The sequence below is a fragment of the Arachis ipaensis genome, chromosome B08, assembly GCF_000816755.2.
Source record: "Arachis ipaensis cultivar K30076 chromosome B08, Araip1.1, whole genome shotgun sequence".
Classification (NCBI taxonomy): domain Eukaryota; kingdom Viridiplantae; phylum Streptophyta; class Magnoliopsida; order Fabales; family Fabaceae; genus Arachis; species Arachis ipaensis.
In genome coordinates, this window is record NC_029792.2 from 110,455,993 (window position 1) to 110,471,132 (window position 15,140).

At 37.2% G+C, this 15,140-nt stretch overlaps 1 protein-coding gene and 1 long non-coding RNA gene across 2 annotated transcripts; one reads left to right on the top strand and one right to left on the bottom strand.

Moving 5' to 3' along the window:
* On the bottom strand, nt 5,826–13,140 carry LOC107612732 (cellulose synthase A catalytic subunit 3 [UDP-forming]). Its single transcript, XM_016314454.1, has 14 exons — nt 12,988–13,140; nt 12,672–12,867; nt 11,833–12,050; nt 11,562–11,676; nt 11,285–11,468; nt 10,775–11,041; nt 10,331–10,676; nt 10,081–10,218; nt 9,670–9,795; nt 9,364–9,576; nt 8,933–9,197; nt 8,530–8,732; nt 6,996–7,346; nt 5,826–6,668 (listed from the first exon to the last, which is right to left on the bottom strand). The coding sequence occupies exons 1-14, from the start codon at nt 13,009–13,011 to the stop codon at nt 6,084–6,086; spliced, it is 3,231 nt and encodes a 1,076-aa protein (XP_016169940.1). The 5' UTR covers nt 13,012–13,140; the 3' UTR covers nt 5,826–6,083.
* On the top strand, nt 12,993–13,669 carry LOC110266018. The gene is made up of 2 exons (XR_002352839.1): nt 12,993–13,142; nt 13,497–13,669. It is a non-coding gene; the product is annotated as an uncharacterized LOC110266018 (long non-coding RNA).

Below are 15,140 nucleotides of genomic sequence, written 5' to 3' on the forward strand. Positions count from 1 at the left end.
TTATTGAAAAAATTTCGAGGAAGCTCTCCAGTTAGAAAGGATGCCTGCTAAATAAGGCCAGAAGGCTTTGTCTTGTTAAATCCATTATGGCCTCTATCCTGGTTTATGAAATGCAAATTTCTCTTTTCCCGAAGTATGCATGTAATAAAATTGATTCCTTGATGAGACAGTTCTTGTGGAAAGGCCAAGCGACCAGCAAAGGGCTGCCTCTGGTCAGGTGGGAGGTTGCTATAACTCCTAAAAAGGCAGGAGGATTGGGTATTAGGGATACTTCCTGTGCTAACATGGCGCTTCTGGGAAAGTTGGTATGGGATTGTCTAAATAATAGTGAGAAGTTATGGGTGCAGGTTCTGAAGCATAAATATCTCAGGAATCAATCTGGTATGAACGGAAACAGTAGAAATTCTTCATCGGCTACCTGGAAGAACATTGTTAGTGCCTATGAGCATCTCAAGGAAGGGCTTCATTGGAATATTGGAGATGTTCACAAATCAGTTTGGTATGATGAGTGGACTCCTTTTGGTAAGCTTTGCAACCTTGTTCCTTATGTACATATTTCTGAATCAGATTTCATGGTGGCTGACTTGTGGAAAGGGGTGTCTTGGGAGGTTGATAGTCTTACCACGCCTATTCCGCATGAGATTAAGCAGTTTATTTATGGTCCGAGATATCCTAGTTCGACTGAGTTGGAGCCACCGTGGGAGTGGTGGCCTGCAGCAACAAAAAAGTATAGTGCAAGGGAGGGTTACAGATGGTTATTAAAGAAAACATTAAATTGGAATGCCAACAGTAATTGGAACTGGTTGTGGAACACAAACATTCCAGAGAAGTTCAAATTTACTATGTGGCTTAGCTTACATGATGCTCTACCAACTGAGACCTTTTGATTCAAGCGGCATTTAGCTTCTTCAGATATGTGTAAGAGATGTAATAAGGCGCAGGAGACTATGGAGCATTGCCTTAGAGAATATGAACGATCAAAGGCAATCTGGTATATGTTGGATCCTAGTATCCTGGACTCGACGGCTGGTACTGCTCTTGAAGAATGGTTTCGGAAGGCCTTGGCTAACAATGAGGCGTCCTTTGGTGCAGGGCTTTGGTGGGTATGGAGACATAGGTGCAATGACATATTCAACACTGACAACCCTTGGACAGACCATAAGGTTGTTGCCTTGGCCAGAATTATCGCCAAGGACTTACAGGTTTACAGGAATCGAAGCAATGCCTTTAGGTCTCTTCGAAATTGCCTTTGTTGGAAACCACCGATAGGCAATAGTTTTAAAGTTAATTGTGATGCAAGCTTGCATATGGATTCAAATTTAGCGGGATTTGGGTGTATTATTAGAGATTCTAAGGGAGATTGGATCTCGGGCTGCTCTGGAAGCATTCTCCCTTGGTCTATAATCAGATGTGAATTATTTGCTGCTTGGAGGGGGCTGGTTTTAGCTTGGAATTGCAGTTTGAGGGATATTATATGTGAAACGGATTGCCTTGACATTCTACCCATCATGCATGAGCTTACAAGTGGGTATTCATCTGAAGTAACAGATTTGGTTCACAAGATTCAGGAGCTTTTATCTCGTCCTTGGCTTGTTCACGTTGAATGGGTATCCCGAGAAGCAAATAGAGCTGCGGATTGGATGGCTAAATATGGTGCCAAGAGTAACTCTAATCATGTTATTTGGTCTGAGCCTGGTGTTGATCTCCAACGAATCATCTGCTCGGATTTAGGATAGTTTTTGCTTTGTTTCTTTCCTTGTTTAGACACCAAAAAAAAATTCACAAATTACCTGATCACCCAAGGCATTCAGCATAAACTCAGTTGTCCCCACACTCATCAGCAAAATGGCATTGCTGAAAGAAAACACAGACACCTCACTGAAACATGTCTAACCCTACTGTCTTAAGCCTCTTTACCTCTCTCATTTTGGGATGAAGCCATATTAATAGCCACTTATCTCACCAACAGACTTCCAACTCCAAACCTCAATTTTAAAACACCATTAGAAGTTCTCTTTCATAGCACCCCCGATTACCAATCCCTGAGACCCTTCGGGTGTGCATGCTTCCCTCTCCTAAAATTCTATAACAAGCACAAATTTTTCCACAAGTCACATAAATGTATTTTCATAGGCTATGGACAGCAACAAAAAGGATACAAGTGCCTATCTCCCTCTGGAAAAATGTACATGTCAAGAAATGTAATATTTCATGAAGCAGAATTTCCGTATCACACTCTATTCTCCACCTCTCACCAAAACACCCCAAACCTTCACAAAATCCTCAGCTCAGGCTCCACCCTCCCAATACCCAATTCAAATCTCCTATCCCACCAACTCCCCAATCCATATAGATGATTCTCATAATGCCTCTTTCAATACAACTAATGACATATCTACTTCATTGCATTCTACATTTGTTTCTCCCACTACTAATGATGAATGAAGTGTAGGATCAGCTGCAGCAGTACCTCTACAGGTTGCCAATGGCCTAAGTTTCAATGCCCACGCCAATGCTGAGACAACATCACAGCAACGCCTACCGGCTACATCCGGTAACACACATGCTATGCAAACAAGAAGCAAAAATGGCATCTTTAAGCCGAAGGCACTCATTGCGGATGTCTCCGGTACTAATGATCTCTAAAACACACTGCCTCAGACTGTCAATGAAGTGCTGGCCAGTCCACACTGGCGTGAGGCAATGGAAGAAGAATTTATGGCCCTAACAAAGAACCAGACGTGGCAATTGGTTGATCCCCCAAGCCAGCATGTTCCCATCGGTTGCAAGTGGGTGTTTCGAATCAAAAGACACCCAAATGGCACCATCCAAAGGTACAAAGCCAGGTTAGTTGCAAAAGGTTTTCATAAGAAACAAGGCATAGATTATGACCAAATCTTCAGCCCTGTAGTACGACCAGCTACAGTGAGAGTCATGCTGAGTATAGCATTGTCCAAGGGATGGAAAATCCACCAATATGACTTCAATAATGCCTTTCTCAATGGGGACTTAGCTGAAACTGTATACATGGTGCAACCAGAAGTCTTCGAATCACAACACCCTCACCAGGTTTGCAAACTGCAGAGATCCCTTTATGGGCTCAAGCAAGCTCCACGAGCCTGGTTCACAAAGCTGAGCACAATCCTTCACAAGTTTGGGTTCACAAACACCAAATCGGACACCTCCCTCTTTACCAGATTCATCCCCAACTCAACAACCTACATCCTCACCTATGTAGATGACATCTTGGTTACTGGAAACTCAGAAGCTGAAATCAAGCATCTCATAACCCATCTTAACGAAACCCTCTCAATGAAGGACCTTGGAGAAATCAACTATTTCCTTGGAATTGAAGTACAAAGACCCTCACCCACCACCATCACCCTTCATCAAGCTAAGTACATCAAAGATCTACTCAAGAAAGCAGAAATGAGTAATGCAAAGTCCGTACCCACGCCAATGACATCTGCTTTGAGGCTCTCTGCCTATGGAGATAGCACCTTTCAAAACCCAACTCTGTATAGATCTGTCGTTGGTGGACTTCAGTATGCAACGATTTCAAGACCTGAGATATCCTATGCCGTAAACAAAGTTGCTCAGTTTCTTCAGAACCCATTAAACTCTCATTGGAAGAAGGTCAAAAGAATACTAAGATACTTGGCTGGAACCCTAGGGTTTGAAGTTCACAAAGTCACCAAACCCAAGAATATATGCCTTTTGTGACTCAGATTGGGAAAGTGATGTGGATGACAGAAAATTCACAAATGGTTTTGGGATCTACTTGGGCGCAAACTTAGTGTCATGGGCCAGTAGAAAACAAACTGCTATCTCCAGAAGCAGTACAGAAGCGGAATTTAGAGGTATTACAGACACTATGGCTGAAGTAATCTGGCTACAAACCCTGCTGACTGAGATAAAAATACAATGCTCAACTCAACCTGTGATTTTTTGTGACAATCAAAGTGCAGTACTTCTATGTGCCACCCCATCCTACACAACAAGTCAAAGCATTTTGCCTTAGACCAATCTTTTGTCAGAGACAGAGTCTTGAAGAAAGAAGTGTTCATCCAACACATACCAGCTCAAGACCAAGTAGCTGACACTCTCACAAAGCCTCTCTCAGCCCCCAACTTTCTAACTTTCAGAGACAAATTAAGAGTGTGCAAAACAGAAGCATTGGTTTAAGGGGAGCATGTTAGGCTATACATTATATTCAGCAAGTTAGAAAGTTAACACACACTTTCAAGTCAGTTATACAGACTTACAGTTCTCCAGAAGTTTCTGTGTTAGTTACAGTTTGTTAGGAGTAACACAATTCCTCTATATAAAATACATTTTCTATCACTTGTAAACAATTCAATTTCAATTCAACAAAAAAATCTATCTGTTACTCTTAAATATGTCTCCGTCTTTCTTAATTTTTTTTCATGGCGAAATCTATGTATTAGGATAGAGGAGGAGAAGAAAAGAGAAAAGAGGAGAAAATCAAGAAGAAAATAGAAGGAAAATGGGAAAACAAAAAAGAAAAGGATAAGAAGAAGAAAGGAAAAAATAGAAATGAGAGAAAAAAGAAAAAAAAAAAAGAAAAAAGGACAAGAAAAGAAATATTATTTTTGGAAGTTTAACTATTTCTTTTAGTACATCTAACTTTTATCATTATGAAATCTTTTTTTTTTTAATTTCTCAATTAATCTATTAGTTTCAGTATGTGTATTACTATTATTTAAATTACCACCCGTATTAAAATTTTATCAAATCTAAAGCAATATTCAAATCCAATTTATAATTTGCCATTTTTCTTGCTCATTACATTGGTTATATCACACCCATAACCCATGTTTATTTATCACTTATTTAAGTTAAATTTAGGAAAAACTACTCTCAAAGTTAGAGAAAGTTAATTATTAAATAAATATCTTTTTATACAATAGTTAATAAAAAGGATTAATTTATTTCAATTAATAGCTGAATTTTTTTGTACATCTAACATAGTTAAATTTATTTATATAATATTTAAAAAAAAAGACTAAATTCTTTTCGTAAATAAACAAATATATCTTTAAGTGGCTATTTTTTCATTTATGTTTTTCTTGTAAGTTAATTTTTTCTCTAATTTACTATCATCAGATTTTATTGATACACCCTTCATCACTGTAGCAAAGAAATTTGTGGCTGCAGGCCATCATTTCCCTATACTAGTTCATACTCAAATATGTTATTAATAAGAAGAGCCTCAATAATTTAATGGCTCTTCTTCATGTAAGTAAAGTTTATCTTACTGACCAGATATCAATTATGAGAGTTCTAAAAATTCTCCATTATTAAATAAGAACACACATACGCACGTAATTGTTATCAGTTTAGTTATAGCTTCTATAATTCCTAGTTTTCAATAATGCCAAAATTATTATCATTAATATGCTTGAACCATGGATGATTAAGGAACACATTCTACTCAATTCCAAACAGAAACTTATCCACACTCCACAGCAATTAGTAAGGAGGAGGAGGAGGAGGAGGAGGAGGAGGAGGGGAACGTTCACGTAGTTAGAGCTTGCATTCACGCTCTCACTAATAAAACTGATTTGAACTTGGTTGCCAAATAGACTTGGATATGTAGCATGACTCGAACAATTCTCCATAATATTTTTTTGCGATGATAATAAAAAAGATAATTCAATGGAAAACTTTATCTCATATTAAATTGTACTTGCTCAGATCTATTTTAACATATGAGTAAGAGGGTTTAAAAATTTTACTCATGAATCATAAGAAAATGTCTATAAATTTAACCACCGATGTAATTTAAAGTAAGGTACCAGAGATGCATACAATGTGTGATCTTTGTAAATAGTTTAATAGTGATACATAGTTTTCCCAGAAAAAAAATGGAATGAATGTTCAAAGTATTACAATAAATTACAAAAAAATGATATCCTTAAACAATTGATCTCTAATTTGATTTCTTCTTTGTGGACTATGAACTGCACATAATTTAGACATGCGTAAACAGATTACAAAATGTTACAAACAAAAGAATTGCAAGCAAATCAAAACATTCCAACCAGACCTGTTTTCATGTTCTAGCAGTTGATTCCACACTGCTGAACATCAGGACCGGTGACTTTGGTAGTGAACGGGTCGATTCGGACCCATAACAGAGAGAAAATGGAAGCAAGCAGAATGGACCAGACCACAACGATGGTCGGCGTTCTGTTCTGCCGTCCCATAAGACCCTTGAGGAAGGGGTAGAGATGGATGATCACCCAAAATGCAAAGAAAAGCTTACCAAAGAGGGGACCCCATGACTGGTACCCACTGTTAATGGCATAGGAGATACCTGCAACAACCCCCACCAAGTTTATGATGAGAAGAGTCGTCGGCGGAATGAGAAGGGTTGTCCATTTGAACATGTAGAGTTCTGCAAAGTCCCCATCTTCATCTGATGCCTTTGATGTAACAGTGAAGTTGGTGTCAATTCCGGCAAGCACCTTGAGTAAACCTTGGAACACAGCAAAAAGATGGGCTGAAACACCACCAATAACCCAAAACTGTTCATTTCTCCACCACTCATCAATTCCGACACCGCTCCACCTCATCTCAAGGATACCAGTGGCAAAGATGGAAAGAAAGAGAGAGATAAACCATATACTTGCTATGTTACTAATCTGCAAGAAAAAAATGCAAGTTAAAATACCAGGGCATAAGATAACATCTCAGGGAATTGCATGTTTCCTCAAGAGAATTAAGGGTGGGTTTGGTTTGCGTTTTCATTTTCTGTTTTAATTTTCAATATTTTCTGTTTTTTCTAGATTTTGGGAAGGAAAAAGAGAAAACAGTAAAATCAATAAAATCCGATTTTCTATTTTCATCTCCTGCTCTGCTCTCTATTTTTTGTTCACAAAATTCTGAAAACAGAAAATACAGAAAATCAAAACACGAACCAAACGAACTCTTAATTTTTCAAATAATGTAAACTGCATAAAATTACGAACCTGTGGAATAATGAATTTGTTAGTGAGGAGACAGACAGCAGGCAAGGTACAATACATGAGAAGGGGAATGGAAGTGATTGGATAGATTGTGGTGTTAATATATGCAAACCTCTCCAGCCACTTTAGTCTTCCACTATAACCATACCAGATGGGACAGTGTCGACTTAGAAGAATTTCCACCGAACCTAAAGCCCATCGAAGCACTTGGTTCAGACGATCTGAAAGATTGATAGGAGCAGAACCTTTAAACGCTGCGAGCTTGGGCATGCAATATATGGACCGCCAACCACGGGCGTGCATCTTAAATCCAGTAAGAATATCTTCTGTGACAGAACCATAGATCCATCCTATCTGTAGAACAGAAGAAAAATAGTTAGTAACTTTAAAGATAATATTCTGTTTTAATTCTAATAAGACATGTTCATTAAAATAGGGGCATCCATATTCAATTCAGTAATTCAGGTTAAGAATCAGAAAACACAGTTCTGCCAAATTAGTTTTAGATCAGCCTTTTTTTTATTTATTATTTGTAGTCATGAAACCACAAAAACTGTGTAAGGCCACGCATACCTCACATCTATACAGTGGCATGGAGATAATTTAAATAAATAAAACAAAATAAAATAAAAAAATGGATGTCTGGGTACAAAAGAAAAGTTCCCATTGCTAAACACAGATTAGATGAGATGTTTACTACCCAATCATTTTAAGTGCTTCCACAACGCAGACTTATAACTATGATTCATGAACCCGCCCCTCATCTTTTTCACTCAATAAATCAATAAGGAAAAAAAAGTAGGAAAAATTGCCTCAAGCAAAATCTATATAGAGTTGAATAAAATATTGGCACATTTGTAAATGATAGCATCATGCTCATTCATGTTTTGGAATCCCACTCTTAACTGCCTTTCTTTCTCAAGAAGGCCTTGTTTAATTTCAAGCATAACTCAAATCCTAAAGTATGATTAGATGGCTTCACATAACATATCAATATCACTAAAGGAGAATCTGGCCTATATATCTAGATTAATTCAGAGTCTTGTCTCTCACTGCCCAAACTCTTTAGACTGCGTTTGTCTACGTAACGGGACACTGAGACAAAGACATAGAGATACAAAATCGTGTTTGACAGATGAGACATGGACAGAAACATTGTGTCCAGAGACACTGAATTAGTGTATTTTATGTCCATCCTGACAGAAAAGACACAAAGATACTAATAAGAGACACAACTTATTTTTTATTTTTCTTTCATTATTCTTGTTAATTTTTTATAATTATACTTTTTTACTATTATATTTTTCTTCTCAAATTTTTTGGATGAAAAAAAAAAAGAGAATAAATTGGATTTTCATAGTATGTTCTAGTTTATCACCAAACAGAATACAAGAACACAAAATTTTGTGTATCTGTCCTGTGTCTTGTTTTCAAGTGTCTTGTCTTATCCTGTTCTCTGAAACAAACGCAGCCTTATAGATGGGATGCAACTGGGGGAACAAGAAACATGAAAGAGCAACATAAAGTAATCTCTTACCTCAGTTCCCCATTCTGACTTATCCTCATAACCACAACTGATGACATGAATAGCCTCCTTAAGAAGAGTTTCTGGAGTAGCAGACTGAGGAACACCACCATTTTCCATGAGTGTGGAGGCAACAAAAACAGCAGATTGACCAAACCTTTTCTCAAGGCTCATTTGTGACATGAGTAGTGATTTCTCATCGTCAAATCCAGCACCTGAATATAATATTGTATACAAAAAGGAAAGAGCTAAGTAATTAAAGCAACTCCAAACATATTGCTATGTGAAATATGCAACAAAGATTTTGAAGGTAGGTAGCACAAAACAAATGAGTAGGTAAATACAATTTCTAAAAGCGGCTCCAAATGGAATAAACATGACAAGGCAAAAGTCAAGAGATATTCAACACACATACCTTCAACCCCTTCTTCTATATCCTCTAGATTGTAGATGGGCACAGTTGGGTCAACATTCTTCTGCGATTTTTTCTTGTCTTTACCCTTCTTGCTAGATTTTGAGCTCTTATTTCTCTTTCCACCACAGAGTGAAGAGATCAACCCAGCTTTTTTGTGCTTGGGCTTTATAGGAGGTTCATAACCATATAAAGCCGTTCTGTTAAATACACATCCAGTGCCCACATATACGGGCCCCTGAATTCCATCCAAACCTCTCAAATTTATCTGTTAAGAAAATGACAAGCAAGGGAACTAGTTATTGCAACGAAGTCAAATTCATGTATGCATAAAGTACAAGGGACAATTCATGATACAAGAATCAAAGGCAACATATGAATCTTGATGTTAAAAAATAGCAAACATCAAATTAATACGTTGTGTATGTACTTACATCAAAGAAAACAGTATTACGATTTGCGTAACGATCATTTCTATCAATACCGTCAAATCTCTGAGGAAACTGAACGTAGCAAACATTTTTCCCAAGATTGGGATCCATCATAAAACACATAGCTTCTCTCAAGGCCTTGCTGTTGTTTATGTAGTGATCACAATCAAGATTCAATAAGAAAGGTCCATTGGTAAGGACAGCTGATACTCGAACCTGAAACAGTTATATGATTGACACCAATGACTTGAGTGCATGATTGAATATAAGTAATCAATTTCCAAATCTTTAATGCGAAACACCACTCACAAGTGCATTCATGGCACCGGCCTTCTTGTGATGTTGGAAACCAGGACGCTTTTCACGAGAAACATATACTAGACGTGGAAGTTCATTACCCTCAGTGTCAAGACCTCCACTTTGCCCCAAGAAAACCTATAGATAGCGAATGCAAACTGGTGAATGACACACTTAAAACTTCCTTACATTCATTACCAAATTCTAACAAAGGCATGGTGCTAGACTTGCCCACATATAATCAGCTTCAGAAAGAAACATAAAAATATCACTCACGAAACTATTATCAACATTTACTCCATCTAGGTAGATAAAGTTTTTTCAAGACTATTTCAAAGATAATGTATAATGCACTACGTGAGATCTCATGCAGCCAAATAAAAATTAAATATATAAATAAATAAATAAATACAAGTAAATCACCTGTATCATTCCTGGATGGTCTCTGGTGTTGTTTCCAGGCCATGGGGTACCATCTTGCATCACCCATCCTTCTTCAGGAACTTTTTGTGCCTTCGCAACAAGTCCATTCACACGGATCTTAAATTCTTCATATTCTCTCTATGAAATAGACAAAGGAAACATATTAAAATTGGCTCTAAGAAACATGAGTAGTGTGCAGTTCACAAGCATTTGGACCTCAGGAAAGTTTCTTTGCTAGCCAATTTCTTACCTTCATTGCTCTACGATCTTTGACAAATGATGGTTGAACCTTGTCTTTCAAGTAGTCAATCTTTTGTGCGAAGTACCACTCAGGTGCCCTGGGTTCAATGCTGTATTTCTTGCAGAAAGGAACCCATTTCCTTGCAAATTCAGATGTCTCAGCTAGAGCTTCAAATGTCAGCATAGCAGCACCATCATCAGAAACATAGCAGGAAACCTTATCAACTGGGTAGTCAACAGCAAGTATGGATAGTACAGTATTGGCAGTCACAAGTGGGGGCTCCTTTAATGGATCCACGGTACTGACAAAAATGTCAACAGCTGCAAGCTGTGATGGTTCTCCCTCGCGATCATATCTAGAAGTCACATGGATTGTGTCAAAAGAACATCCGAAAGTTAAGGAAAAACTATGAAATATGTCAAATACTTTCTTAGCACAGAAAGAAAATTTTACCTTATTGCAAGCCTGTCAAGATATGTTTCACGGTTCACAGGTAACCACTTAGGGAACTGATCCAATATCCAAGATATGGCAAACCAAATCTCACAAATAACAGATATTAACCACAATGCAAATGCATTGGGCACAGGATTTGTTATTCGGTAATGCAGAAAGATGCAGAGGATAACCAGCCGCAGAACAATGACCATACGGTATGGATTTATCCTAGAAGATGGAATAGAAACCTTCCTGGAGAGAGGTTGTCGAGCTTCATCATTCCTGCATAAATGAAAACAAAATTTATATAGTGCTATCCTAAACTGAAATCTGAAGACAAGACAAAGAATTTGGCTCATATGCTAGGCAAAACATTCTTAAATTGCAGAGAAAAGGAATAGTAGCAATTACGGTATAAGTCACACATGCTTTTCAGAATAACCTTCTGATACCATCAGAACATGGACTAAGGTTACAACAGAAATAGATATGCGCATATTCTTGTAATTAAATGGAAGTACTCACAACAATGAATCATCCAAAAGCACATCAGTACTAGCATCAATATCACCAGCTCCTCTTTCAGAAGTAGCCTGGCCTGTGCTCATTGGAGCAGGAACCGCATTCTTATCTTGTTTCATTTTCCATCCATCAACTCTTTCTTTCCATGCTACATTGCCCAGTCCTGGATCCCCAACCCTAATATTTGCTACTCAAGGAATATAACCACACATTTCAAATCATTATTACATAGCCAAATGAAGAAATACAACAACCATAAAGAGAAGACGGGGAGACATACGAGATTGATTAAGCTCAGATGAATACTGAAGATTATGGACACGCTTCCCATGAGGGACACCAGGAGATGCCATTGACAGCCTCTCAGGTGAAGCTGCAGATAATTCTCCAGATAACTGAAATTGAAAATATACACAAGAAGACTGAATTTTAAATTCTGTTGAGAAACATTGGCAAATAAAGTCGCAGGATGTTCAAAGAGAACATGAACATAGTTAAGGGTCAATGCAAGAAGTGGAGAAAAATATCACACAGGAAGCAAGTTGAATAACCTGTCCACTTGTCAGCCGAGGAATATGATTGTGAGAAACTTCCTTATCATAATTCGGTGCACCAACCTCCTCCATTCGCCCATATGTCATTTGCCAGCCCAGTGAGCGTTCTGAAATCTTTGGCTTTTCGTTCTGATTTTCTGAACTGTAATTGTAGTCACTGGCACCATCATCAGCACCACCATCCTCTTCCCCGTCTCCAAGAATTGCAGGACTGCCTGGAATCAATTAAATACAAAGTATAATTACTAAGAAGGTACTGCAGATCAATACAGCAGATACAAAATGATGAAAATACACTGTACGTGAATAACATATGTCTTACAAGTATACCATTCTGGTGATGAAAACAAAGGGATATTTCATTCAGGAGCATTTATGTTTGAACAAAAATTATTGAGCAAAAATTATCTAACCGATTTGCAATTCACTTTGCACTAAATATATCATACAAGCATAGAATAAGTTAATCACAAAGAAAGTCTTATTGGTCAAGGTCCCCAGGATATGCAGTCTTACAGCAACTCACTTAAGTAGTTGGGATACTCTCCCAATTCTAGATCAGGAGGTTGGAACAGGTCAACTACAGACGAGTTCTTCCACAAACTAACCATTTCACGTGGAAATAATGCAGACTAGTAAGTAGTAATGTTAGAGACCTGACCTGACCTATAACTATCAACAGTCTCCTATGCTGATTACTAGTGTGAATTTGCAGGATCAAATAAAAGTTGAATCTACCACTATCAAAATTTTGCTTGGGTTTTGCCTTCAAAGCATTCATATATACATAACTGATGTCGAGAATCACATATAACTACAAATTTTATCTTCATTACCTTTGTGCCTCTTGTAACGGGTTTTGCACTGAGGGCAAGACTGATTGCCATCCTTCCTTTCATACTCATAGCAAGGCCTGCAGACAGGGAAAGCACAAACATCGCACGCGATGAATGGCTCGCCGTTTACAGTGCTCCCAACATTATCACCACAGATCTGGCAGACTTGGCCACCCAATGCCTTCATTGTCTTTGCCTAAATAACACAAAATGGTATTGGAAAATGGTAGTCATGCATCAAGAACAAAATTCCAACCCAAACCAAAAAAGCCTACGATATCCAAGCGAAATCAAACAGATAATTCATAGAACTCACCCCAGCTTCCCCTTCTAACGCCATCACAGGCTCCTCCTACTTAGCTCTATCCAGATGCCAGTAAGAGATCAAATCGATGGCAGTACAATATCAGCAAAATACACACATCACTTGAAAGCTTCCTTCACTTCAGAAGCAGCTCTTTTTGTTTTTCTGTAGAAATTGAAGATTGGATCTATGTAAGAACTGGTTGCTAGATTCCAACAAGCATTTCCATATAAGCTCTAGATCTCTTAAAACTAAGGCTACTTGATGTTGAAATCAGGATCAGATTTTAAACTGTGGAATGTTCATAATATGTGACTACGGCAAAGATCCACTTTGACTCACCAAAGACAATTTCAAAAAACTTTTTAATATATAAATTTCCCTCGATATTCTCGCAAGATCAATAGATGACATTGAAGTAAAATTTAGTTACTTCAAAAGAAGACAATATTTTCATTTCTCAATGTCCACATCAACCAAACACAACCAAGGTTTTGCACATTACATCAAACACTTACCAGGGCGAAGAGAAAAGAGAAGTGAGATGGATCAGTGAGACTCGAAGAACACCGGATCAGAATTCTTGTTAAACGAAGAGAGAGAGAGAGAGACAATTCAGCAATTTCCACTAAGGAATGAGATGAATACAAGAAGATTCAGAAACAGAAAGAGAAAGAGACTTGGATCCAGTTGACACCGACAGAAAGAGAAGAACAACAGGTAATAGAAACGAGTCAGTCTCTCTCTCTCTCTCTCTCTAAAGCTTTAAGCTTTGGTTCTGTTAGTTCATTTGTATATATAGCTGTAAACGTATAAAAATACACAAATGACTTCAACAAAACGAAAGGGACAATTTAACTACGTGATTATTAACTTATAAGTTAGAACCATTTAGTTTTAGACCTTGATGCCGCCACCGACAGCTTTCTTTGAGAGGCTGTGTGTTGAAACCAAACGCAAAAATGCAACATACCCTCAATCATTTTCTTCACCAACCCAATATTTTGTTCTCCTAATCAAATTTTAATAAGAATTATTATTAGTATATTAGTTATATTTATACATAATTTATTTATAAATTCTAAATTTGATGACGATGGTAGCACTATAGCAAGTAGCAACATTAATAATTAATAAAAGAATAATAGCACATGAGAACGAACCGGTGAAATAAAAAAGAACACAATAATTTAGCCGTGATAAACCTTACTCGTTTTATTTTGGTGACTAACCTTCTCTTCAATTTTCCCTTTTTTATATTTTTCTTTTCTTTTTATGTTTTCTGTTTATGGGAAACTTTGTGTATCCAGAGAGGGGTGGACTGATAAGCAGGCAACAGCTGGAGTTTGAGACAGCGTTGCCTGAGCTACAGTCTACTTTTTAAGTTTGAATTATTTACTTATTTATTTTTTGCAAGTTAAGTTTGAAGTTAACTGTTACAGTTAGTATTTCTTTTCCTCTTTTGTTGGAAAGAATTACAGTGGCTCATTTTTTTTTATGTGCAAAGCCTGTGTATGTTGTGCGCGGTTATAGAAAATGAAGGTGTTAAACATGGATGTAGGATAACTTATTTTAAAATATGGGGTAAAGAAATTGGATCATTCGATTTCTTTATTAAAAAAAAATTAGACCCACTAATCGGACGGTCCGATCTATGTGAAAAGGAGAATTTGAATTTTGGCATAACTAATCGGATCGTCCGATTTTTATATAGATTTATTTTTTTTTATTTCGTGAAAATTAAATCGGATTGTCCGATTTAATTATTATATATTTTATTTAAATCCGGCAACACAAATCGGTGGGTGCGATTTGATATATATATAAAAGTGTGTGTAACTCGTATACGAGTTCTCATATCTCTTCTTCTTCTTCTTTTTCCCTCAACTCTTCTATTTCTATTATTTCGTATGAAGTAAAAAAATTTGATAGTGAAGTTCATATTCATGTGAGTGAGAAAAATTGATGATAGAGTTCTACTAAAAGTATATTATTTTGGTCAGATTTTGTTACAAACATCTCAAGGAGTAAATTTTATTTGTGAAAATCCGTTAGATATTGTTATTCCATTCACAATCTCATTCGAATAACTAAAAGGTGTGATTTGTGAGAAGATATATTCTGAAAGGGTTAAGTACTATTTTCGTCCTTAAAGTCTGTGGTGA

What these genes read in the sequence shown, in the direction of transcription:
- LOC107612732 (XM_016314454.1), bottom strand. Translation starts at nt 13,011, where the DNA reads ATGGCGTTAGAAGGGGAAGCTGGG. An exon ending in GTAATACTGTTTTCTTTGAT is followed by an intron (nt 9,198 to 9,363) that starts GTAAGTACATAC and finishes TTTTCTTAACAG; the next exon opens with ATAAATTTGAGAGGTTTGGA. An exon ending in TATAGAAGAAGGGGTTGAAG is followed by an intron (nt 8,733 to 8,932) that starts GTATGTGTGTTG and finishes TATTATATTCAG; the next exon opens with GTGCTGGATTTGACGATGAG.